General features: G+C 44.7%; 1 protein-coding gene, 1 long non-coding RNA gene and 1 pseudogene across 3 annotated transcripts; all 3 read left to right on the top strand.

Moving 5' to 3' along the window:
- The first annotated feature begins 561 nt into the window (after nucleotides 1-561).
- Nucleotides 562-4,058, top strand: LOC110500916 (DEP domain-containing protein 7-like; annotated as a pseudogene). Its single transcript, XR_016490423.1, has 8 exons — nucleotides 562-568; nucleotides 1,176-1,601; nucleotides 1,703-1,851; nucleotides 2,073-2,116; nucleotides 2,199-2,375; nucleotides 3,075-3,322; nucleotides 3,477-3,619; nucleotides 3,795-4,058. The product of XR_016490423.1 is annotated as a DEP domain-containing protein 7-like (transcript).
- Nucleotides 4,059-4,804: 746 nt separating this feature from the next.
- On the top strand, nucleotides 4,805-7,256 carry LOC149972969 (uncharacterized). The gene is made up of 2 exons (XR_016490133.1): nucleotides 4,805-4,892; nucleotides 5,202-7,256. It is a non-coding gene; the product is annotated as an uncharacterized LOC149972969 (long non-coding RNA).
- A 110-nt stretch (nucleotides 7,257-7,366) lies between these two features.
- On the top strand, nucleotides 7,367-26,410 carry LOC110499898 (SCY1-like protein 2). The gene is made up of 18 exons (XM_021576956.3): nucleotides 7,367-7,542; nucleotides 9,633-9,834; nucleotides 10,048-10,205; nucleotides 11,777-11,921; nucleotides 12,803-12,952; nucleotides 13,064-13,285; nucleotides 13,599-13,715; nucleotides 14,043-14,168; nucleotides 14,421-14,597; nucleotides 15,001-15,123; nucleotides 15,605-15,718; nucleotides 15,900-16,032; nucleotides 17,186-17,304; nucleotides 17,381-17,481; nucleotides 21,714-21,786; nucleotides 21,974-22,063; nucleotides 22,999-23,118; nucleotides 23,363-26,410. The coding sequence occupies exons 2-18, from the start codon at nucleotides 9,658-9,660 to the stop codon at nucleotides 23,975-23,977; spliced, it is 2,760 nt and encodes a 919-aa protein (XP_021432631.1). The 5' UTR covers nucleotides 7,367-7,542; nucleotides 9,633-9,657; the 3' UTR covers nucleotides 23,978-26,410.
- The last annotated feature ends 14 nt before the right edge of the window (nucleotides 26,411-26,424 follow it).

Genomic DNA, 26,424 nt, shown 5'->3' with positions numbered 1-26,424 from the left:
TCTGTCTGTTTCTAAGAATTTGTAAGGTTCTTATTTGCATAAAATGGACAGAGACCAGCCACTAAATTAGCCAATAGTGTTTATTCTTGTTAGCTCTGCCCATCATTTCATGTACATTGGTTATATACCTCTCATTTCGTCATAAATGTCCCTCCTCCTCCCTGACAATGACAAAGCTGCTTTTCAATTCCATTCCAACACATACATATTGCTTATCATATGCTACCACATGTTACACAATCTACTGCAAGCCCAATGGTTTCTCCCCTCCCTGGTTGGGGACGAGACATATTTCCTGTTGTTAGTTTCACTGTAGTCACAAGTTGTCTGTCACAAGTTGTCTGTTAACACTTCCTCTTTGCCTATGTACAAACATTCTTCATCAGACAGGGTATAATTATATTAGTTATAATTCTACGTTAAATGTATACATCATTTAGTCATTATTCATAAAAATCCCATAACACCTTGTCTAGTTGGTGGAGGAAATGCAACATTTATTGGATGCCAACCGCCGTTAAACCTCATCGAAGAAGAAGCTACGTCACATCCTTTTTCACGATGGCGGGTGATTTAACTCTGAGGTTTAGACGATTGAACAGTCAAACACGGAGGCTTTGTGAAAATGTTCAACCAGGTGAGAAATTAAAATGAAAATACTTAGGTTATAAACCGTAACAAGCTTTCAACTTTTTGTTTTCATATCCAAAAACACAGCCAGCGTGCAAAGCTGTGTTCTCTCATCTGACTAGCCTAACGTTAGCTAGTTAACCTCGTTGGTTAAACTGCTAGCTAAGCCATTATAAACACATTACATTCTAACTTAGCTAGCTACATGTCATGTTTTATGGCTTATGGCCACAACCCTTATATTTTACACAACTGAGTATACTGAAGTTAAACAACCATACTAGAGGCTTGTATTTAATATTGGAGTGAAGGGTAACGTTAGCTAACTAACTAGATTCAGGAAGGTGACGTCATCACACACGGCGTGGCGACATCCCACAAAAATCAACAACCCCCCTCAAAAATCTGAACTGACAGGATCCAACAGCTGTCTTGGCAGATTTGAACTCTATCGTGTTGTTGTTTTATTTATTTATTTTGCATGCAGTCGCCATACTGTTGATGAAATATGTCTGCGTCTACTACCTGAATATGTCATCACATAGGATTCTCTGGGCCCTTCCACGCTACACAACTGTGGCTCAACATCCTCCAGGCACTGCAGATACAGGTGGAGGTGCGACGTGGCGGCGCCACCTGTGTGTGCACCCTGACTGTTTCATGGGCTCGGATGCTGTAGACGCTGTGTTCAGCTACCTGATGCATAACGTCTTCTTCTGTGCCAGCGAGGTGTCACGTCTCAAGGCCGCCAGGCTCTGCCAGGCGCTCATTGAGGCCAAGGTGTTTGAGGCGGTGGGGACCAAGCTGTTCCTCCAGGACTAGGAGGCCACTTTCGAGGACACGGGCTGCAGCCTCTACCGTTTCCAGGACTGCAGCTCGCTGCCCGGCTCAGCCATTAAGGCTGGGAAGGATGGGGACACAGAGAATATGGCCCCTGAGGACTTAGTGGGGAAGAGGAAGAAAGGCTCTAGGTTTGTCTGAGTCACAAACATGCACACCCATTCTCATTCTTTATTTTTCTTTCTCACACACGGTTTTACTATACTACATCATCACTGCTCACTCTCTGCAGACTGAGTGAGCTGAGGACCATCTCCAACCCCCTGGCGCTGGGCCCCTCAGACCGGAGGGTGGAGAGGCTGCTGAAGATCATCAACCTGCAGCCCTCCCTCCCTAAGGCCATTACCAAAGCCCCCACCACCATCTTCCTTTCAAAGACAGGTGAGATGACAAAGCCTGGCTGTCTCCACCTGGCCATGTTCGAAATTACTATATTAGAAAAGATAATGTACTTTTCTTTTTTCCCCTTTTCCATTCTTTGTATCCCTCCATCCCTCTTTCCCCCTCCCTTTGTCTTGTCCTCCCTTTTTCTCCCTTATTTTTTTCTTTCCCACTCTTGCTTGTCATTCTAGCCCCCTCTCTCCCTTCTCCTCTGTCCTCAGTGGTGGTGGAGGAGGTGTGGAAGCAGCAGACGTTGTTGCAGACGGTGGAGCTACCCGTGCTGGGACTGCATCCTGGCGACTCCGACCCGGGGGGCCCAGCCCCGTCCCCAGGCTGCCGCCCTGCAGCTGCTGCAGACGGTGGAGCTACCCGTGCTGGGACTGCATCCTGGCGACTCCGACCCGGGGGGCCCAGCCCCACCCACAGGCTGCCGCCCTGCAGCTGCTGCAGAGCCACCACCAGGACCTGGTCATCTCCAACACCTGCCTGGACCGTGAGCTGCCCCAGACCCTCAACCTTCCCGAGTTAGTACCTAACCTACCGCCATATTATTTAATGGAAATGATACTAGGAATTCTAAGCATTATTTTGTTGGTCAAAACCAGGGATTGGAACCGGTTTATGGAACAGAACACTGAAAAAGTCATTTGAGGAACGGAAACTGAACTGGGAATGAAAGTGATCTCGTGTTCCGGGAAACAGAAACATTATTTTCAAATCTTTTAGAATGGGTTAATAATGTTATTTTTGTTCCAAAAATATTCTTAATATCTAGTATATAATTTGGTATAAAGTTATAATGCTAGTAATGGCCTAAACACATTCCAGTTCATGTCATGATGTTCAGTGCTTCAAGCCAAGCTTGTCTCTCTTTCTCCCCCTACCGGTAATAGTGCAGGCGCGAGATGCGACTAAAATATCTGACCAATCAACATGTAAAGAACTAGCTTACGCTTCCATAGAAAGCTTCTCCATCAATGCTAATGTGTTGAGTAAATGAATTAGCTATTTTGTAAAAACTGTTGATTTCACTGAATGAAAAGGAACTATATGAACCGGTTCAGAACTTTTTCTGGTCGGAAACCTGGAACGGAACACATTTTTTAAATTTTGGTTCCAACCCCTGGTCAAAATATTAACAACCTCCCATTAAATTATATTTAAGCTCTTTTGACATTAAAAGAAGGCCCTGAAGTTGGCTTCCTCTCCCTGTGACACTGTAGGCTGGACGCATTGCTGGTGGCAGCCGCCGACTGCCTGGAGTTCTTCCCTGACCAGCTGATCGTGTTGGCGGGGGAGCACCTCCTCTAGCAGGGCAGTACCACAGAAGAGACCAAGGGGGCAGAGAGGCGGGCCGGCCAGACGAAACTGCTGTTTGACACCATGGCCAAGCACTACGGAGGCCAGGAGAGGTCCCCGCTGCTCACCGCACGCTACCTGGATATCCACACGGCCGTACTGGACCTGCTGGGTGAGACTGGCTGGTTGAGGAATTATGGTGGGGTGTTGTGTGATATAGTGTTTTCATCATGTTTGACCCCTGTGTCTGTACATGTCTCTTTGACATACACTCCCACCCACTCTCTCCCTATTATTCCTCTTCCTGTGTGTGTGTGTGTTCTCAGACTGTGGGAAGGTGGATGATGCTGTCAGGGCCTATCAGCTGTGTCTGCATCTGTTGGAGCCTGCTGGGAGAGATGAGCTGAGGAGGCTCCTGGCCTTCATGGCCACAGCAGCCCATCCGGATGCATGCCGTCTGCACAAACAGGTAATCTTACTCCAAAACCATTGTTTCTCAAATAATGGGTCAGGGCCCAATGATAAATACTATATACATCAGTGGTGGGCCAATCATACCCTGCGATGGTGGGTGTAGGTTTTTGCTTCAGCCAAAGTGGTAACACTGGTGGTCCACTGTGTGACGGACCACTCAATATGTCCAGACAGACAACAGAGCCCTGGTCAGCAGGACATTTCTGAAGGTCATCGTGCAGAATAAAGAGCTATCTCGTAACCCGGAGCGAGAGGCTGCTGATGTTTCTGATGGACAACCACACTCAGCTCTTTAAGGTAGGCACCTGAAATCCCTGATCCTCTTCCCTGGCCCTCTTTTGACAGACCTTTGCCCGCAGTTCTCCGATACCAAAATAAACAAGTCTAGGGCTGCATTGTTGAACAGAAATAGTAGCTACAGAGGGAGGCTTTAAAGTCAGGATTTGGACACCTTGCCTTTGGACACTCCAACGGCAGGGAGGAGGTACTCCAACGGCAGGGAGGAGGTACTCCAACGGCAGGGAGGAGGTACTCCAACGGCAGGGAGGAGTTACTCCAACGGCAGGGAGGAGTTACTCCAACGGCAGGGAGGAGTTACTCCAACGGCAGGGAGGAGTTACTCCAACGGCAGGGAGGAGTTACTCCAACGGCAGGGAGGAGTTACTCCAACGGCAGGGAGGCGGTACTCCAACGGCAGGGAGGAGGTACTCCAACGGCAGGGAGGAGGTACTCCAACGGCAGGGAGGAGGTACTCCAACGGCAGGGAGGAGTTACTCCAACGGCAGGGAGGAGTTACTCCAACGGCAGGGAGGAGGTACTCCAACGGCAGGGAGGAGTTACTCCAACGGCAGGGAGGAGTTACTCCAACGGCAGGGAGGAGTTACTTCAACGGCAGGGAGGAGTTACTCCAACGGCAGGGAGGAGTTACTCCAACGGCAGGGAGGAGGTACTCCAACGGCAGGGAGGAGGTACTCCAACGGCAGGGAGGAGGTACTCCAACGGCAGGGAGGAGTTACTCCAACGGCAGGGAGGAGTTACTCCAACGGCAGGGAGGAGGTACTCCAACGGCAGTTTTAATTTGTTTGGTGTATTTCTGACATTGCCTGATACATTAAGTGCAGCATGTATATCATTTGTTTGTGAATAAAGTAACCTTTTATCAACCCTTCTCTATCCATAATGGAAATAGACCCCCACATCGCTGATTGATGCTGTGAGGAGAACGCTGCAAATCCTGCAGCAAGGAACAGATCCAAACAACATTGCGAGTGAGTTCAATCCAACTTGAGTACATTCAGGCCCACTTGATACTTAATTTTAGGACTTGGTGATCTACAGTATATGCCCTTTTGTGCTTATGCTATTATCATAACAGTACAACATAAAATAGTGAGTCGTCCCTACTCTTCAGTAATGAAATAAACCACCATCAGTGTGGTGTTCATTGGGCACGAAATGAAATAAAACCGACTGAAACGGGCAGGAACTACCAATGAGAAGCTCATTTCCGTTTTCCGTGATGTGTTCCCTAATAAATACACCTCTGTATTGACGCCCTTCTCCTCATTCTGTTGCAGTGTTTACGTTCTGCCAGCAGGTGTCGCTGCAGCAGTATGAGGATCAGTGCGAGGCGGCAACCCTGGAGAGCCTGAAGCAGCTGATCAGGGACATCAGCCTGAGCAAGGCCCTGTCTGTCAAGGAGAGGAGGAGGCTGGTCAAGGAGTTCCAGAAGCACCATCCATAGTCTTCCTCCAACACTTCTCCTCCACTTTCTAGGGGGGAAAGGGAATGTAATGAGTGGTGGTAGACCCAATCCAAAATCAAACCTTACCCCCGCCATGCCTTTGTAGTTTTGGAAGGTTTGGATTAGTTATAAGCAATTCCAGGTATAAGTGTTCCACTTACCAATCAGAGGGTAAGGTCATTCCAGGGCTATGTTCAGTTGCTAAATGTTCTTGAACATTACAGATTGAAATGAGCCGATGTGATTCCTTATTCTACATGTCAGAGGCATGTTTGATCTACATAGCGTATTTATATCTGAACGTTCAATCCTGCTGAACGTGCCCCTGGTCTACATAAGGGCATACTGCATAGAGGGGTTAATTTTGGAATTGGGCAGTAGGGATCCTTGTCGCCTTAACAAGCGCGTTTGTTCTTCGTTATGCCAACATTTTCCACAGTGCTGGCAATAGTTTTGTCCCAAGACAGGATACAGTAAGTTTTTGCCAGGTGATTATCAGAACTGTTCGTTACATGGGATGAAATGACTCTTCTGATTTGATGTTGGCCTAGTTAGTGTTGTCTTTTAGTGATGTTACTCTTACAAGGCTTTGCTTTTCAAGCCTTCTTATGACTTCGGCTTCAGGAATGCATTTGCACTCGTTTGTAGGCCATAGTATGTTAGTGGTATGATAGTAGCAATGTTTTTGTTCTAACAAGGAGAGATGCACTAACCCAGGTGACTCAAGGGTTTATTTCTGGTGAATGAGAGCATTCTCTGCTTTCCTTAGCTGATGCCTGTCAGGAAAACCTTTTGATTTTGTTAATCTACACAGGGGAGAATGTGTAATGTTGGTGAAACATTTATCTAAAACTAACAGGCATAGGATCTAACTGAATTTATTCAGGGCTGGTTTTGGTATCAAGTGGCTAGTTTTCTAAGGTAGATTTTATTTAGGGACTGTAAATAGTTTAGGCTGGATATTAAGCTTGAAGAGGAATCTCTTTTGATGAGTAAGCATGACACTTTATTTCTATACCTTAAATGAAATGTAACACAATTATTGTGTTGACAGTCTCAATAACAAATGACGTATTGTTTTGGATTTCGTTGACTGCATCTTCTAACTGGTCAGGGGAATAATGCTGGTAAATGTAGAACTACTTTTATATCTGTATATTTTCTGTTGGGGACAAACGGAATTATTTGAAATGGTATTCATTTAATTATTTGTGGAACTGTTTCCCACTGCTGTCAAGAACATGTTTCATATGTTACTCATAGAGTTGACACTAACTATTCTATTGGATTGTAATAGGCTTTGATTGCATGGGTTTGCCAGTTTAATCATAAGGTGGAATGTTTAAAATGCAGCCAAAAGTTTTTTATTTTGTAGTTTGTTGGTGGTCTTACAAATGAATGCTTCGTCTCAAATAAGTGCCATGTTTTTAGCTTATCTTGAAGGTTGAGTGAATTAACTTATTGAAATGAGTGTAAATCATACAATCCAGGGGTGTATTCATTAGTTGCACACCCTAGGAAAAAGTTGTGCAACGAAAATTAGTTTCTGTTGGACAAATTCAAATGGGTCCCTGTTTGTTTCTGTTTTCCTCTGTGTGGTTCCTAGTGAATACACCTGGGTTACTTTTTGTGAGTTACATTGTTAATTAAGTTGTTGCATCATTGGTACTATGTTTTAAATTCTAGAGCATTTTCTGTACTGCATGTTGCTGCCTAGTTTTGAGCTTTACATATCTTAGTCAACAGAATAGTACACATGATCTGTAACGTTGCCCATTTCAGGTTTTATATTTAATGCTTGAATTGTTTTGAAATGCACTTTGTTGAAAAACTGTATTAAATACAGTACAATAAGACTTTCATTAAACATCGTTGGAAGTTCCAGTTCTCATTTGAGCAACCATTGGACATATAGATATGCATGAAATATTCAAACACAATATAGAAGTGTATAATCATGAGAAAAGTGCTCCTAAATTAACAGAAAGGGCACTTATCTGGGTAGCCGGAAGTGACGTTTACAGTAAGTGGCAAGCTAGCTTAGCAAAGAAGTCATCCAGAAATTTGGACTGGAAGAGATGGAGGCTGTGTACCACAGCTATCACTGACAGCTGTTGTTCAATTTAAATAGTACTTAGAATCATAAAACCACTGACATTCCCTTCGTGACACAGGTAAGCATGATATAGTCAGATTCAGACCCAGAGACGCAACACGGCATTTCAACAAACGTCAAAAGTGACGTCTCTCTTTAACTAGCTTCCTAGCTAGCCTACTGCTATGCGATATATAACTAGCTATTTATCCATGTCAGGTTATGCGGCTAGCTAACTGGGTAGCCACATTAACAAAAACCGGTTAAACAAACAGGACAGGTATTGGCTTTGCCAATACGTTAGCTAGCTGGAAGATAATCGTAGCTAAGTGGTGTTGCATGCTCTAACTAACCCTGTCACACAACCGCGTTCCTTCCGCAATTGCTGAACTGGCCATCGGCAGACTCACTGGTATGGATAGCCTATCATAGAAGCCAGCTAACGTTAACTAGCTGCTTGTGTTTGTTCAGCTTCAGCCACCCTACACGTTTCACGTGATCTGGCTACTTAGTCAGTTACACAGACAATGAGGTGACGGGTAAAGTCGATGTGGTTGGCACATTCACATTTCCAGTGGGAAATAAATGCAACCAATTGTAACAAGTAGCAAAATTGATAACAATTTTATGATCACAAGGTCCGTATTGAAGTGGTGTTAAATGTAGCCTAATTAATACAATATCCAGAGAGAAAGATACTTTGGATATATCATATTCCAACATTGCATAGCATTCTGCTTAGGATATACAGTAGCTAAGTCTCCAAGCTTGCAGACGTATTTTGTTCTAATTCATACATTCATTTAGCACTATTTCAATATCTGTCATCAATGTGAAGATCTCAATAGCACAGTAAGGCGAGATTCTGGAAATTGAAATGACACGATTGCATTCTGGAATGATATTGTGTAAATCTTTTCACAGCAGACAGATGTAGACTTTGATACTTTTTAGGCAACATCAATCTTGATTCATGATGTCTTTTCTGTAACCAAGCAGCTTGATCTTGACATCTAGCCACTTAGATAGCAAGTTAGAAAACAAAATGCATAGCTGGAGCCCTGAGCTGGATATAATTGATTTGATACGTCTTACATTTCTTGTAGTTATATTTAACTTCTAGTTAGTTATAAGCAGTGGTGTAGCCCTAGTCCACACATTTAGTTTGGGACAGAATTTTCAGTTCATTGTTATGGTGACCGATGTGTGAATCATTGCTTTTTTCTAGTGTGTGATCCACAGTGTTTGGGACATGATGGATTAGGCAGTAACGAGAGACAGAAAGTTAGTCACACACAGTGGGGAAGAGGCTGATTAAGTAATGGGTTTTACGGGCCGGTTGGTTTTCTCCCTGCTCAAGATTAAAGCCCTTGGCTCAGTCCACGTCCAGCAGTGTCCACTGACTCAATTATGGCTGTTGGCAACAACATCAGCACCAAGACCAGGTGTTGAGGAGAGCAATGATGTTATACCCTGCCTGCAGGAGACCGACAGGACAGATAGAGGCTTCAGACAGTGACTCAATAAGGTTTATAATTAAACATGGGGTCAATGGCTTCCTCACTAGTCTGTTTGGCTTGCGAACCCACATCTCCGGTATGCGTCCCAAATGGCACCCTATGCCCTATATAGTGCACTACTTTTGTCCAGGGCCTAGTGCACTAAATGCGGAATAGGGTGCCATTTGAGACGCAGGCCCACTGCTTGATATGCTAATAGGATATTATGTCTGAATGTGTTCATTCACTCTGATTCTATTGTAGTCGTGCCGGGGTTTGGACAGCGCTTGTCGGGATTTGTATGCAGACAATGCATACTAATAATAGAGATATTGACTCCTGTTCGGACCTGTCTCTCTCACTTCTAAGTCACTGATTTAGGAGATTTGTTGGGATTTGTGTTTGTGTAATCACACTTGCCCACTGTGTGTACTCTGTAGTACTGTGTGTGTGGTACACGCTCTGTCTTCAGCCATCACAGGACACTTTAATGTGCAACATTTTGTGATTTTGCTCTCGGTGGCGAGCTGCTAATGTGTGTTGCTAATAGACTAGGTTTTTTCTCCATACGAAAGGGTGTGTGTGTGTGTGTGTGTGTGTGTGTTAAGCCTTTTTTTCAGAATACCATATAGTTGTACCCTCTGTGACCTCTGTCTCTCTTCCACCCCAGGGGTCAAAGGTCAGGCTGAGTCACCATGGAGTCCATGCTGAACAAGCTCAAAAGCACTGTCACCAAGGTGACGGCCGACATGACCAGCGCCGTCATGGGCAACCCGGTGACGCGTGAATTTGAGGTGGGCCGCCACATCGCCAGCGGCGGGCCCGGCATGTGCTGGAGGATCTACAACGGAACCAAGAAGTCAACCAAACAGGTGAGACTGGCTGGGGGCTTCATGGACTGTTCTGTACTGAACTAGAACAATGTCTCCCAACCCAGTCCTTGGGCAGCCTGAGAAGTTACACATTTATTTTCCACAATTTGTTCAAAGGATAGATGGGACTCATTTTACCATCTCCAACTGACAAACTGTCAGTGGTTGTCCTGATGCAGATGGTAATTCCTGTCTTATTGTTTGTTCTTCCAGGAGGTGGCTGTGTTTGTGTTTGATAAAAAGATGGTGGAGAAGTATCAGAAGTTTGACAAGGACCAGATCATTGAGTCTCTGAAGAGAGGTGTGCAGCAGCTCACCAGACTGCGTCATCCTCGTCTGCTCACTGTCCAGCACCCACTGGAGGAGTCGAGGTGGGTTTAACTTACCGGCTGCTTCCCAGTCCAAACAGTTTGCGTGTATATTCTGACTACATTTTGTGACATTTTTGTTTGTTTTGGTGTTCTGCAGGATTTTTTTGTGGCTGTACGAGCACACCATTTCTTTCTTGAGGCTTCTCCAAGTTTGGTAGCGGAAGTTTACGCCCCTTCGTCTGTGATTGGTCAACAGTAGGGATTCTTCAATGAAGTGTTTGTAGTCATTCAACGACAGACTAATCGTTTTCATGCAAATTCTATCCACTTGAGAAATACTCCTCCAAACATCTTGGTTAGATGTAAAATTGTGAGACTAAGACCTCCTCTGGAAAAATGTCAAAATTATAATTACAGACCTCTTTAGATTAATTCAGACTATTTTAAGGATGTGTACTAGCTGCTACAGTGTCTCAAGAGGGACAAACAGTAATATTGCCACTTTTTTTTCTAGTTTTTCAAGTGAGGGTATTTTAAGGGAGTATGTGAGCACAGATGTTCAATTCGCCTAGCCGAGTTCTGCTAGGAGCCTTTACACACACACACACACACACACACACACGTGTAACACACACACACACACACATCATGCATACACACAAGGAAGTCATGCATACACACGCATGCAAAAAATGGATAAATACACACGACAGATGACACATACACACATGCAGCAAGATGTGATGAAAAGTTTTGGGCCTAGCTCTACAGACTTGGTACTGAATAATACATACACCTGCCAGAGGAAGTGGAACAAGAGGTACCCACTCAGTCTCGCTCTCGCTCTCACTCTATTTCAATTCAAGGGGCTTTATTGGAATGCTCACTGAGTCTGTACATAGTCAAAGCTTTCCTTACGTTTGTGGTATTCTGCCACTGTGTACTCTCTGTTTAGGGACAAATAGCATTCTTGTTTGCTCTGTTCAAGAAATTCTCTTTTTGTTTTCTCATGATTTGTTTGGGTCTAATTGTGTTGCTGTCCTGGGGCTCTGTGGGGTCTGTTTGTGTTTATGAACAGAGCCCCAGGACCAGCTTGCTTAGGGGACTCTTCTCCAGGTTCATCTCTCTGAAGATGATGGCTTTTTTTTATGGAAGGTTTAGGAATCGCTTCCTTTCAGATGGTTGTAGAATTGAACGGCTCTTTTCTGGATTTTGATAAGCAGAGGGAATCGGCCTAATTCTGCTCTGCATGCATTATTTGGTGTTTTACATTGTACACAGAGGATATTTTTTCAGAATTCTACATGCAGAGTCTAAATTTAGTGTTTGTCCCATTTTGTGAATTCTTGGTTTGTGAGCGGACCCCAGATCTCACAACCATAAAGGGCAATGGGTTCTATAACTGATTCATGTATTTTTAGCCAGATCCTAATTGGTATCTCTCTCTCTTTCTTTCTTTCTCTTTCTCTCTCTCTCAATCCTTCCTCTAGTTCACCATCATCTCCTGTTTCTTTTGTTCTTTTATCTTACTGTTCCTCTTCTCTGTCATTTTTAACACACTCCTTCTTTCTTCATCAGAGTTTGTTTGTAATCATTGACACTGTTGTTTCCTCTCTCCCTCCCTCCTTCAGGGACTGCCTGGCGTTCTGTACAGAGCCAGTGTTTGCCAGTCTGTCCAATGTGCTGGGTCAGTGGGACAACCTGCCCAGCCCCGTGCCCACAGACATCAAGGACTACAAGCTGTACGACGTGGAGACCAAGTATGGCCTGTTGCAGGTGAGACCCAATACACACACATGCAATCGTGCACATACACACACACAGTCTGAAATGAACACACACATGTCTTGTTGCTATGTATATTGCTTGGCAGATGTATGTTTCAAACCCAATTGAACTAACCACACCTCTCTTTCTGTTTATTAAATTGTGTCCCAGACATATTTTTGGGGATAATTGATTAGATTGTACTCCCCTGCCAAGTCACACAGCTATTTAAAGGGGCAATCTGTGATTGCTACATACATTTAAAAAAACAACGTATAAATCAATTATATGTGCCCATTGATTCTTGAAGAATATAACTTATAAATGTCTTATGAGCTTAGTTCAACTGTCGTACCCCATCAGAACCCAAAGCTTGTTTTACTAATTTGTTTGTTATTGTAAACAAACACTTGTCTTAAAACATGGTTACAATTATAATGTTGATATAATGGATGGTCAGTTCTTGCATCCAATGCTCTGTCTAGGAATTTGGGAGTGGTAAACATTTTCCAGCCCCACCCTTCGGCTTTTTACCAAAACATTGGCGTAGTTGCGCTTTATTGTTTGAGCTGCAGATTGACCCTTTAAGGAGGAATGCTGTGAAATGTCAACGCTACATAATGGTTCTGGGTTGGGAAAAAACCTCTGTCAAGTACAGCTTGAATTTGTGTGTTAAAATGCCTGGGACACGTGAGATGAAGTAACCAGACTGTACTTTACTGATCCCCAAGTCTTTAGTTAATATCACAGATTGTCTTTCTGCTCACTGTCTTACCTCTCCTATCTGCTTCATGCCTCTTTTCCTTATCTTTTTCCTCTCCCTCTGACTACTCTCATCTCTCTCTTCTCCCTCCCTCCCTCTCTCTCCCCCTCCTCCACATCTCCCTCAGATCTCGGAGGGCTTGTCATTCCTACACAGCGGGGTGAAGATGGTCCATGGGAACCTGTGTCTGGAGAACGTCATCCTCAACAAGAGCGGAGCCTGGAAGATCATGGGCTTTGACTTCAGCATCTCCTCCACCAACCCCTCCGATGCCGAGGTGAGACGCTCAGCGCATCTGCCTGTGTGCACCTGTATGTATCTCTTCCTCTGTGTGTATCTGTATATATCCTTACATACCTGTCTCCACCTCTCTCCCTCCTTCCCTCAGCCCAAGTATTCCTGTAAGGAGTGGGAGCCCAACCTGCCGCCGCTCTGCCTGCCCAACCCAGAGTATCTGGCCCCCGAGTACATCCTGTCGGTGAGCTGCGACGCCGCCTCGGACATGTACTCGCTGGGCGTGGTGATGCACGCCGTCTTCAACGAGGGCAAGCCCGTGTTCCAGGTCAACAAGCACGACATCTTCAAGAGCTTCAGCCGACAGCTGGACCAGGTGAGGGGGCGGGGAGTGAGATGAAGGCTTGATGGCCAGAAGTCCACCTGATTGCTAGTCAAAAAATACATTGAAGTTGTGAGTGCTGGCCCTCTTCATAAAGTTAGAGTACTCTGGAGCGACAGCACCCAAGGACCTCATTCAGACAGCAGACCTCAGTCAGAATGCATCACGTCTTATTTAGCTTTCTGGGGAGAAAAGGACAGAGATATTAATGCCCTAGTGCACTGCAATATTTCTAATGCTTCATTGATTCATACTTTTTGAATTAGTAGATTTCCTTCGTCTCTCTCTCCCCCCCGTCTGTCCATAGCTTAGCAGACTGAGCCCCACCATGTTGAATAAGATTCCTGAGGAGGTGAGGGAGCACGTCAAGATGCTGCTGAGTGTCACGCCCAACGTCCGGCCTGACGCTGACCAGATGACCAAGGTCAGATCACCCCCCCCTTGTCACCAACTATGACCTTGTGTCACTAATACAACAGGATACACAATACCTTTACATATTAAAACCCGCTCACCAAGTCAGCTAACTGATAAATAGATTTAGATGTTGTTTTAGATTTTCTGATTCATCAATAAAGCTAAACTTGAACATGTGTCATCGGTTGAATATTGGTTGAATGCCTGTTTTCAAGGTCGTCTTCCTAAAAAGTGATTTCAGAGAATTGAAGCAAGATGAAGTCATTGATCCTGCTTTATGCCATTACCACCCAGTTGAGTTGAATAATCCCTTCTCTGTGTCTGGGTGCTTCAGATCCCCTTCTTTGATGACGTGGGGGCGGTGACGCTGGCCTACTTTGACTCCCTCTTCCAGAGGGACAACCTGCAGAAGTCCCAGTTCTATAAAAACCTGCCCAAGGTCTTGCCCAAGCTACCCAAGGTTAGTGTTCACTGTGTGTGTGGTGAGTGTTTTGCTCTTACAGGTCATTTTAGTGTCCTAGTTGTACATTCCTACAGTAGAATGCTTCATACTCAGTGGACAGGTAGTTTGGAACGTGGTCTTCAATAATCCAGTCAAATTGGGATTGGCCATTTTGCAAATATGTGCTCAAAGGTGATTTATTAAAAATTATTCTGATTAAAGCCACTATTCCTAACCCCTTTGTGTCTTGTCTCTTCCTCTCCACCCCAGAGAGTGGTCGTGTATCGTATCCTCCCAGCCCTCACCTCGGAGTTCGTGAACCCAGACATGGTGCCGTTCGTCCTGCCCAACGTGCTGCTAATCGCAGAGGAGTGTACCAAGGACGAGTACGTCAGACTCATCCTGCCGGACCTCAGCCCTGTGTTCAAGCAGCAGGAGCCTGTCCAGGTACACACACACACACACACAGGATGCACAGGACACACACAAACAGTGTATCCCCATACCCAGTTTTCAGGCCTACCTTCTATGTTTTCTTGATGTGTGTTACAGGGATGGCATGGTTAGATAAGACTAGAGGATGCTATATGCTTTATCTGGTGACAGGGCTGTATATATCATACTGTTTCTCTCTTCTCCTTTCCACGCCTTCAGGCAAGCAATATGGTGAGTGGTCTTTGCTAAGCGTAGTTGCTAAGACTGTGTGTGTGTAACACTCTAATGCTTAAAAAAAGAGCTCACTTTATTCCTAGTTTCATTTCACTGGTAGTTACCTATCTCTCTCTTTTTATCTGTCACTCTCCCATCATTAAGCCTGGATGAACCGCGTTTAACCCTCTGTGTCTCTCAGATCCTGCTGATCTTCCTGCAAAAGATGGACCTGCTGCTGACCAAGACCCCACCGGAGGACATTAAGAACAGCGTTCTGCCCATGGTCTACAGAGCCCTGGAGGCCCCCTCCATCCAGATACAGGTACCACGGACAGGCACATCATGAGTTTACAAAGGGTTTATTCCACCGGCAGAAAGAGAACTGCAATACTAATGAAATAAGGTTTAGGATTGAGGTTAAAGTTAGTTTGAGTGTGATTTAAGGGAAGTGTAAATTAGCATACTGTCGTCCGTTGCCATACATTTTCTGCCCGTTAAAAATACACTGCCTTGATTTAATGCGTAATTTGTTGTCTAGGTACTGTACACTGTAAAAGACAGACATCTCTATTTACCTATCCAAATGAGTTAGCAGCACATTCAACCAACTCTGTAAAGTTCACATGGGAACCTCCATAGAGATTCTATAATACCCCTGACCAAGACAGACTATATTTTGGCTTTGCTATGATCCCAATGTCCATTTGAGAGTTCTAGGCTCTATGTGATTCTATGAAAACCTCTGCCGTTAAGTCATTAGCAATGCTGTGCCATATATTTGTGTTCCCCCCCCCCCCCCCCAGGAGCTGTGTTTGAACATAATCCCTACCTTCGCCAACTTGATTGAGTATCCCTCCATGAAGAACGCACTCATCCCCCGCATCAAGTCTGCCTGTCTACAGACCTCTTCACTTGCAGTCAGTCTCTCGTTTTCATTTGACTCTCTGTCTCTCTCTTTCTCTCTCTCTATGTCTGTCTGTCTCTGTCTCTCTGTGTGTGTGTTGATCAAATGCACATGGTTGTTTTTGACTGACCATTGATTGACAGGTGACAGAAATATTCTGATTGTGTGTGCGTATGTTTGACCTGTGTGTGTAGGTGAGGGTGAACTCCCTGGTGTGCCTGGGGAAGATTCTGGAGTACCTGGACAAATGGTATGTCATTGACGAGATCCTTCCCTTCCTGCAACAGATCCCCTCCAGAGAACCAGCCGTACTCATGGGGGTTTTAGGTAACGGAACGTCTAAGAATCTAGATGATAGTCCTAGGGATTGTTTGAAAAAAAGCAAACTAAGAAAATCTCAACAGAAAAGTTATTAGAACTCTTCAACAGTACTATCTCATTTTAGAATCTCCTAGGATAAAATGAGTCAACAACTCACCTAGGATAAAATGAGTCAACAACTCACCTAGGATAAAATGAGTCAACAACTCGCCTAGGATAAAATGAGTCAACAACTCGCCTAGGATAAAATGAGTCAACAACTCGCCTAGGATAAAATGAGTCAACAACTCACCTAGGATAAAATGAGTCAACAACTCACCTAGGATAAAATGAGTCAACAACTCACCTAGGATAAAATGAGTCAACAACTCACCTAGGATAAAATGAGTCAACAACTCACCTAGGATAAAATGAGTCAACAACTCACCTAGGATAAAATGAGTCAACAACTCACCTAGGATAAAATGAGTCAACAACTCACCTAGGATAAAATGAGTCAACAACTCACCTAGGATAAAATGAGTCAACAACTCACCTAGGATAAAATGAGTCAACAACTCACCTAGGATAAAATGAGTCAACAACTCACCTAGGATAAAATGAGTCAACAACTCACCTAGGATAAAATGAGTCAACAACTCACCTAGGATAAAATGAGTCAACAACTCACCTAGGATAAAATGAGTCAACAACTCACCTAGGATAAAATGAGTCAACAACTCACCTAGGATAAAATGAGTCAACAACTCACCTAGGATAAAATGAGTCAACAACTCACCTAGGATAAAATGAGTCAACAACTCACCTAGGATAAAATGAGTCAACAACTCACCTAGGATAAAATGAGTCAACAACTCACCTAGGATAAAATGAGTCAACAACTCACCTAGGATAAAATGAGTCAACAACTCACCGAGTATAAAATGAGTCAACAACTCACCTAGGATAAAATGAGTCAACAACTCACCTAGGATAAAATGAGTCAACAACTCACCTAGGATAAAATGAGTCAACAACTCACCTAGGATAAAATGACAAATTGAAATAGGGTAACACTTAAAAACATGATCTATCGCTTTAACAGTATTGCTGCTTTTTCTGTTGATTGTTGTGGTTCTGATCTGTTGTGGAATGGTTGTATGGTTGTTTCCTCCCATAGGGATCTACAAGTGTACCTTCTCCCATAAGAAACTGGGCATCCCCAAAGAGCACCTAGCCGCCAAGAGTCTGCCTCATCTAGTCTCGCTCAGTATAGACAACAACCTCAACCTCAACCAGGTAGGACACACACACACACACACGCACACAGACAGACACAGAGGGTGTATTCCCACCCTCTCTCTGTGTGTTTCAGTTTAACTCCTTCATGGCTGTGATCAAAGACATGCTGACTCGTATGGAGGCAGAGCACAAGACCAAACTGGAGCAGCTACACAGCATGCAGGAACAACAGAGGTATCAGTCAAATCACTCCCTCCTGTCTTCCTCTGACGTTGTAATGTCAGGTGCACCAGTACAGTGAGATGTCTTCCTTGCAGCTCTAACCCCAACAATGCAGTAATCAATAACAATGTTTTACTAAAAATAACAAGGTAGAACAAAAATGCCTGAGATTTAAAAAATAAGAACACCACGATAAAGTAAGTATGCATACTATATACAGGGTCAGTTCCAGTAGGGATACTGGAGTCATGGAGGTAGATATGTATAGGGTAAGGTTACTATATACAGGGTCAGTTCCAGTAGGGATACTGGAGTCATGGAGGTAGATATGTATAGGGTAAGGTTACTATATACAGGGTCAGTTCCAGTAGGGATACTAGAGTGATGGAGGTAGATATGTATAGGGTAAGGTTACTATATACAGGGTCAGTTCCAGTAGGGACACTGGAATGATGGAGGTAGATATGTATAGGGTAAGGTTACTATATACAGGGTCAGTTCCAGTAGGGATACTGGAGTGATGGAGGTAGATATGTATAGGGTAAGGTTACTATATACAGGGTCAGTTCCAGTAGGGATACTAGAGTGATGGAGGTAGATATGTATAGGGTAAGGTTACTATATACAGGGTCAGTTCCAGTAGGGATACTGGAGTCATGGAGGTAGATATGTATAGGGTAAGGTTACTATATACAGGGTCAGTTCCAGTAGGGATACTGGAGCCATGGAGGTAGATATGTATAGGGTAAGGTTACTATATACAGGGTCAGTTCCAGTAGGGATACTGGAGTGATGGAGGTAGATATGTATAGGGTAAGGTTACTATATACAGGGTCAGTTCCAGTAGGGATACTGGATCGATAGAGGTAGATATGTATAGGGGTAAGGTTACTATATACAGGGTCAGTTCCAGTAGGGATACTGGAGTGATGGAGGTAGATATGTATAGGGGTAAGGTTACTATATACAGGGTCAGTTCCAGTAGGGATACTGGATCGATAGAGGTAGATATGTATAGGGGTAAGGTTACTATATACAGGGTCAGTTCCAGTAGGGATACTAGAGTGATAGAGGTAGATATGTATAGGGGTAAGGTTACTATATACAGGGTCAGTTCCAGTAGGGATACTGGAGTGATGGAGGTAGATATGTATAGGGGTAAGGTTACTATATACAGGGTCAGTTCCAGTAGGGATACTGGAGTGATGGAGGTAGATATGTATAGGGTAAGGTTACTATATACAGGGTCAGTTCCAGTAGGGATACTGGAGTGATGGAGGTAGATATGTATAGGGTAAGGTTACTATATACAGGGTCAGTTCCAGTAGGGATACTGGAGTGATGGAGGTAGATATGTATAGGGTAAGGTTACTATATACAGGGTCAGTTCCAGTAGGGATACTGGAGTGATGGAGGTAGATATGTATAGGGTAAGGTTACTATATACAGGGTCAGTTCCAGTAGGGATACTGGAGTGATGGAGGTATATATGTATAGGGTAAGGTTACTATATACAGGGTCAGTTCCAGTAGGGATACTGGAGTGATGGAGGTAGATATGTATAGGGGTAAGGAGACAGGGATACTGGAGTGATGGAGGTAGATATGTATAGGGGTAAGGAGACAGGGATACTGGAGTGATGGAGGTAGATATGTATAGGGGTAAGGAGACAGGGATACTGGAGTGATGGAGGTAGATATGTATAGGGGTAAGGTTACTATATACAGGGTCAGTTCCAGTAGGGATACTGGAGTGATGGAGGTAGATATGTATAGGGGTAAGGTTACTATATACAGGGTCAGTTCCAGTAGGGATACTGGATCAATAGAGGTAGATATGTATAGGGTAAGGTTACTATATACAGGGTCAGTTCCAGTAGGGATACTGGATCAATAGAGGTAGATATGTATAGGGGTAAGGAGACAGGGATACTGGAGTGATGGAGGTAGATATGTATAGGGGTAAGGAGACAGGGATACTGGAGTGATGGAGGTAGATATGTATAGGGGTAAGGAGACAGGGATACTGGAGTGATGGAGGTAGATATGTATAGGGGTAAGGAGACAGGGATACTGGAGTGATGGAGGTAGATATGTATAGGGGTAAGGTTACTATATACAGGGTCAGTTCCAGTAGGGATACTGGAGTGATGGAGGTAGATACGTATAGGGGTAAGGTTACTATATACAGGGTCAGTTCCAGTAGGGATACTGGAGTGATGGAGGTAGATATGTATAGGGGTAAGGTTACTATATACAGGGTCAGTTCCAGTAGGGATACTGGATCAATAGAGGTAGATATGTATAGGGTAAGGTTACTATATACAGGGTCAGTTCCAGTAGGGATACTGGATCAATAGAGGTAGATATGTATAGGGGTAAGGTTACTATATACAGGGTCAGTTCCAGTAGGGATACTGGAGTGATGGAGGTAGATATGTATAGGGTAAGGTTACTATATACAGGGTCAGTTCCAGTAGGGATACTGGAGTGATGGAGGTAGATATGTATAGGGGTAAGGTTACTATATACAAGGTCAGTTCCAGTAGGGATACTGGATCAATAGAGGTAGATATGTATAGGGTAAGGTTACTATATACAGGGTCAGTTCCAGTAGGGATACTGGATCAATAGAGGTAGATATGTATAGGGTAAGGTTACTATATACAGGGTCAGTTCCAGTAGGGATACTGGAGTGATGGAGGTAGATATGTATAGGGTAAGGTTACTATATACAGGGTCAGTTCCAGTAGGGATACTGGATCGATAGAGGTAGATATGTATAGGGGTAAGGTTACTATATACAGGGTCAGTTCCAGTAGGGATACTGGAGTGATGGAGGTAGATATGTATAGGGGTAAGGTTACTATATACAGGGTCAGTTCCAGTAGGGATACTGGAGTGATGGAGGTAGATATGTATAGGGGTAAGGTTACTATATACAGGGTCAGTTCCAGTAGGGATACTGGAGTGATGGAGGTAGATATGTATAGGGGTAAGGTTACTATATACAGGGTCAGTTCCAGTAGGGATACTGGAGTGATGGAGGTAGATATGTATAGGGGTAAGGTTACTATATACAGGGTCAGTTCCAGTAGGGATACTGGAGTGATGGAGGTAGATATGTATAAGGGTAAGGTTACTATATACAGGGTCAGTTCCAGTAGGGATACTGGAGTGATGGAGGTAGATATGTATAGGGGTAAGGTTACTATATACAGGGTCAGTTCCAGTAGGGATACTGGATCGATAGAGGTAGATATGTATAGGGGTAAGGTTACTATATACAGGGTCAGTTCCAGTAGGGATACTGGATCAATAGAGGTAGATATGTATAGGGTAAGGTTACTATATACAGGGTCAGTTCCAGTAGGGATACTGGATCAATAGAGGTAGATATGTATAGGGTAAGGTTACTATATACAGGGTCAGTTCCAGTAGGGATACTGGAGTGATGGAGGTAGATATGTATAGGGGTAAGGTTACTATATACAGGGTCAGTTCCAGTAGGGATACTGGAGTGATGGAGGTAGATATGTATAGGGTAAGGTTACTATATACAGGGTCAGTTCCAGTAGGGATACTAGAGTGATGGAGGTAGATATGTATAGGGTAAGGTTACTATATACAGGGTCAGTTCCAGTAGGGATACTGGAGTGATAGAGGTAGATATGTATAGGGTAAGGTTACTATATACAGGGTCAGTTCCAGTAGGGATACTAGAGTGATGGAGGTAGATATGTATAGGGTAAGGTTACTATATACAGGGTCAGTTCCAGTAGGGATACTGGAGTGATTGAGGTAGATATGTATAGGGTAAGGTTACTATATACAGGGTCAGTTCCAGTAGGGATACTAGAGTGATGGAGGTAGATATGTATAGGGTGAGGTTACTATATACAGGGTCAGTTCCAGTAGGGATACTGGATCGATAGAGGTAGATATGTATAGGTTTGTGTGTTGGAGTGTCTGTGTGCCTAGTGTGTAGGGCCCTGTGAGTGTGCATAGAGATGGTCAGACATTTGTATTATATTTGTACACTATATAATGTTTTAGTAAATACAGAAAGAACAGAAGTCTATCTTCCTACTTGTCCTTTTATTAGTCAGCAATGACTCAGGAAAGATGTGACGCAAGTTAATGTTCACAATCTGATTAGAAAGACGAGGGTTGCGTAATGTTTTATGTTTGTGTGAGACAAATTCGCCTGAATGAAATAGTTTGCGCTATTCTGTCTGTCCTCAGGAGTATGAATATTAATACTAGTCAGACCAACCAATCGGAAGAGACGAAGCGCAGCCCCAGCCCTGGCAACCAGGTGAGAGGTCATTTCCTTCACAACGAGGGGAGAGGCGATTGCCCAGATGAGGCAAATGCATGAAGGATTGATTTAATGAAGACTTGATGTCTGTGATTTCATCCACTTAAAAGGCCAAATGTATCATAAAGATGCATGTTGGCATGGGTTAGTGTTAGGGCTTATTGAAACCGTTGTCTTTTTCCAGATTGATGATGTCTTTGGAGGGAGTTCTGGGAGTGCAGGGGTTAATGGGAAAGCGAACGGAAACTCTGCATCAGCTCCCCAACTCAACAGAGTACGTACTCTGTATCTTATTCAGTAGGCACAGACCTGAGCAAACGTATTGCAGTGGAAGTCTGTTAACGTTCCTGTTAAATTAACTTGGGTGGTGCATGTTCTGTTGGACTCTCTTTTTGTGATTGAACGTTACCAAACCCATCTTATCTATCCTAACCTTGTATAGCTGCTAGTGTATATTTCAGGGGTAAGGGGTTATTATTAAGGTTTTCTGTTCTTTCTCCCTTCCCCCCCGCCCCTCTCTCCCTCTGTCCCTCTCTCTTCTCTCCCTCTGTCCCTTTCTCTTCTCCCGCTCTGTCCCTCTCTCCCGCTCTGTCCCTCTCTCCCGCTCTGTCCCTCTCTCCCGCTCTGTCCCTCTCTCTCGCTCTGTCCCTCTCTTCTGTCCCTCTCTCTTCTCCCGCTCTGTCCCTCTCTCCCTCTGTCCCTCTCTCCCGCTCTGTCCCTCTCTCCCGCTCTGTCCCTCTCTCCCGCTCTGTCCCTCTCTCCCGCTCTGTCCCTCTCTCCCGCTCTGTCCCTCTCTCCCGCTCTGTCCCTCTCTCTCGCTCTGTCCCTCTCTTCTGTCCCTCTCTCTTCTCCCGCTCTGTCCCTCTCTCCCTCTGTCCCTCTCTCCCGCTCTGTCCCTCTCTCCCGCTCTGTCCCTCTCTCCCGCTCTGTCCCTCTCTCCCGCTCTGTCCCTCTCTCTCCCGCTCTGTCCCTCTCTCTCCCGCTCTGTCCCTCTCTCTCCCGCTCTGTCCCTCTCTCTCCCGCTCTGTCCCTCTCTCTCCCGCTCTGTCCCTCTCTCTCCCGCTCTGTCCCTCTCTCTCCCGCTCTGTCCCTCTCTCTCCCGCTCTGTCCCTCTCTCTCCCGCTCTGTCCCTCTCTCTCCCGCTCTGTCCCGCTCTCTCCCGCTCTGTCCCTCTCTCTCCCGCTCTGTCCCTCTCCTCTCTCTCTATAGATGTCTCTGACTCTGGAGGAGAAGCAGCGGTTAGCCAAGGAGCAGGAACAGGCAGCCAAACTAAGAAACCAGCCAGCACTAGCCCCCCAGAGTATCAAACCAGCTACTCCTTCTACCCAGGTAGTAGACATACACACACACACACACACACACACACACACTGGCATGAAAATGTATAGTTCCTTACTTGGTAGCCATCCATGGTTACACGTTTTGAACTCCTCATATAGAACAATTACAATATATCTGTATAATTTATTAGTTTGATGTTTAGAGTGATGTAATCTGCTTTAGTTTCCACTTCAAACCTGCCACCTATTTGTCATTGAGATGATAAGCTGATTTGACCTGATGTGTTTGGCAGGCCAAGGACCTGACCAGCTGCCTGCTGAACAATATGACATCCCTGGGCAGCCTGTCCCTCACCTCTCCCCCCAGACCAGGCCTCATCCAGGGCAGCACCATCTCAGCCTACCCCTCCACCACACCCATGGGCTCTATGGCCAGCAACGGCTACAACCCAACCATGGGCTTCCAGACAGGGGGGCAGGGCATGCGGCCCCCCGGCCCCGGCCTCTACGGAGGGATGGCCACCACCACCAGCACCCCTAACTTTGGTGCCCTGACCCACAACCAAGGGAGTACCAACACCCCTGACATGTCTGCCCTGGACTCCTTATTCACTTCCAACAAGCCCAAAGTCAGCCTCAACCAAATGGCTCCTCCCAAGCTCACCCCTGGGACCACCGCCACCCCCTGGCTTAATCAGTTTGGTTCAGCCCAGCCCAGTCAGACTGCCCCGATGCAGGGCGCGCCATTAGTCATGGGAGGGGTGACCAGCGGGTTCGGGATGCAGGCCAACCCTTTCTTCAGCCCGCAGAACTTCTCTCAGCCCACGGCCGCTCCCGTAATGAACGCAGGTGGTGGGCTCAGACACAGTTTGTCCGTCAACAACGACCTGAAAGACTTATTTGGCTGAAAACAACTTTCCCCTCTTTTAATGACGACAGACTGATGAAAAAGGGAGGTGGACTTTTGAACTGCAAACAAGAAGAAAGACAAATCCACTTTTTGGACCGACTGTGAAAAGGATGATGAAATTCACTTGATATTTGTTGCTATTTGTATTTTAATCTTCTGTGGTTTGGGTTGCAGTGTGGTTCTTCTAAGCTCCCATCGGACTGAAGACTCAGCTTTTCAATCTGCACGCGGATTCCAAACCGTCTTGACTAGAGAGAGAGAGAGAGAGAGTGAGGGGAAAAGACACTTACGTTGTGTTCTGCTCTCAGTAATGTTTGTGGGGGTTTCATATCGTTTCTTACCTGAGACACTTTGGGGTGAAAGGTTTATTCTAGAATGCATCTCTTCTCCATAATCCCTGTTCTATGTGCTAAGATGAGCAGTGGCATGGAGACCAGTCTTTCTCAGCCCATTCCTTTTTAGCCCAGCGCCAACACATGTTATTCATGCTGCCACCTCAGCAGCCTGCTATATCATATCAACGTGGTTCTTTTTAGTGGGGTCCTGTTGCTTTGAGGACGACAATCCAGAAGAGCTGTAGAATCGCCGGCTAAACCGCACAGGCGGAAAGGCCAAGTCTCCATGGAAACGGTCTCCGCAGTAACACCCCACTCTATTTTGGGATTTTTAGTACCCATGCTTTCTGTTCTCTGCCTAGAATGAGATGATGGATAAGGATTCAACAGTGATGTCAAGATTCTTACAGTATAGATGAATCCAAATGAAACTGGATGGAAGTGAAAATCTAATGGAAGCTTATTGGTTGCGTACACAGCTTAGCAGATGTTATAGTGGGTGCGGTGAAATGTTACTGGCAATTCTGCAGTTTCTACATCTGACCTAAAAAAAAAGAAGGTATTTTCTGAGACGAAATCCAGTTCAACGACCAGTTTGAAAAGGGAGGGGTTGATTGTGTTTAGGCAATTAGTCTGGTTAGGGATTGTTATCCACACAGAATCCTGTGCGTGCTGTGAGGGTGACCGTTACACACTGAGGCTACCTTCCTCATTGAAGTAACTCACCTGCATATGTACTGAATGGTTTGCTGTAAGGGAGTGATTGGTCGATATATACTGGGAATTGTGAATGAATGTGAAGTAGTATACACATGTGTGCATATTGAAATGTCAGCACAATCCTAATTCATTGAGTTAGTTTGCCCGGTGTCTGGTGACTTTAGCCCTGTGTGTTCCTGTTTTGTAATACCCCCTCTGACTTCATCAATGGGTTCCCTTCCATCATGTTACTGACCTGACCAAGCTGGGACACCACCAACGATTGTGATCCTGTTGAAATGTGGTGAATTTAGTAATGAATTATTTTATTCCATGCATCAAACCAGGCTGCTTTCAACAAAGCAAGCAATCTGTGCATTTTAAGTTAATCGTTGGACATATATCAAATGCAGTTTTTATATATATATATATACGTATATTATGAGTTGAGCACTTTTTCGTTGAAGGGGACCTGTCCTAAATTGTAGATAAATAAATCTATTTAAAATGGGAGAGCTCTTAAAGGGGCCCCTGGGTTGTTGTGATGATGATTGAGAGGCCTTAGAGGAGCGCTGTTTGCAGTAATAATCCTTGGTGGTGGAACTAAGTCGGTGGCTGCATTTTAATAGTCAAAAGTAGTCTCCTTTCCTCGTCCCCTTTGCGTTTCTCCTTCATCTGCACTGATCTGAAATCCCAGGATAGGTGAAAGCCCAATGGGCAAAATGGGACAGGAGTGTCATCTCACCTATCCACCTGTTGCAGACTAGTGCAGGTGAAGGAAGGAGATGAGAAAAGGACGCTATTGTAAACTTTTGAGACCAACCCCCTTGTGTGAATCCTCACTGAATGCTGTTTGCAGACTGGAAGATGTGGGTTTTGTTAGGTAACTGAACACATGCTAACTTATATTCACAGGTCTTTGTTGGATTTAAAAAAATAAATGTATGCCTACTGTAAACCGTGACTAGGTGAGCTGGCACTGAGCTGGCACAATGATAATGTCATGGGCTCATGTATAACAAAAAGGTGGTCCTTCTGGGTTGTAAACCTCTTTCTATTGGACACAAGTGATGGAGGTCTGTCCTGATTGGGCAAAGACCTCTCTGATGTCCATCTTTCACGAAAGGTAGCCGCAATGTTCATGTGATTGTAACTATGACGACGGAAGCCTGTTTGAGGGCGAGAACTGGATTGCATTTCCTGTCATCGTGACTCGTGCGTTTGGACGCGAGGACAAAAAAGAAAGCCTATTCTTCTACAAGAGTTCTGATCCTTTGTATCCTACTGCTGTCATATGTGTCGTGTGGCCTCTATGATCTATGTATTGTGTGATGTTGTCTGAGGTGGTTCAATGAAAATCTGTACATATATATGAAAATACACAATCTAATATTCTCTATGATGTCTGTGT

The sequence above is a fragment of the Oncorhynchus mykiss genome, chromosome 21, assembly GCF_057628025.1.
Source record: "Oncorhynchus mykiss isolate SJ-2025 chromosome 21, ASM5762802v1, whole genome shotgun sequence".
Lineage (NCBI taxonomy): Eukaryota > Metazoa > Chordata > Actinopteri > Salmoniformes > Salmonidae > Oncorhynchus > Oncorhynchus mykiss.
This window is presented reverse-complemented; position numbering and strand designations above follow the sequence as displayed.

Bases quoted from the DNA above. Each gene is read 5' to 3' on its own strand.
- LOC110499898 (XM_021576956.3), top strand. From the start codon at position 9,658: ATGGAGTCCATGCTGAACAAGCTCAAAAGCACTGTCACCAAGGTGACG. The intron at 15,124-15,604 runs GTACCACGGACA...CCCCCCCCCCAG, and splicing joins CCCCCTCCATCCAGATACAG to GAGCTGTGTTTGAACATAAT. The intron at 23,119-23,362 runs GTAGTAGACATA...TGTGTTTGGCAG, and splicing joins CAGCTACTCCTTCTACCCAG to GCCAAGGACCTGACCAGCTG.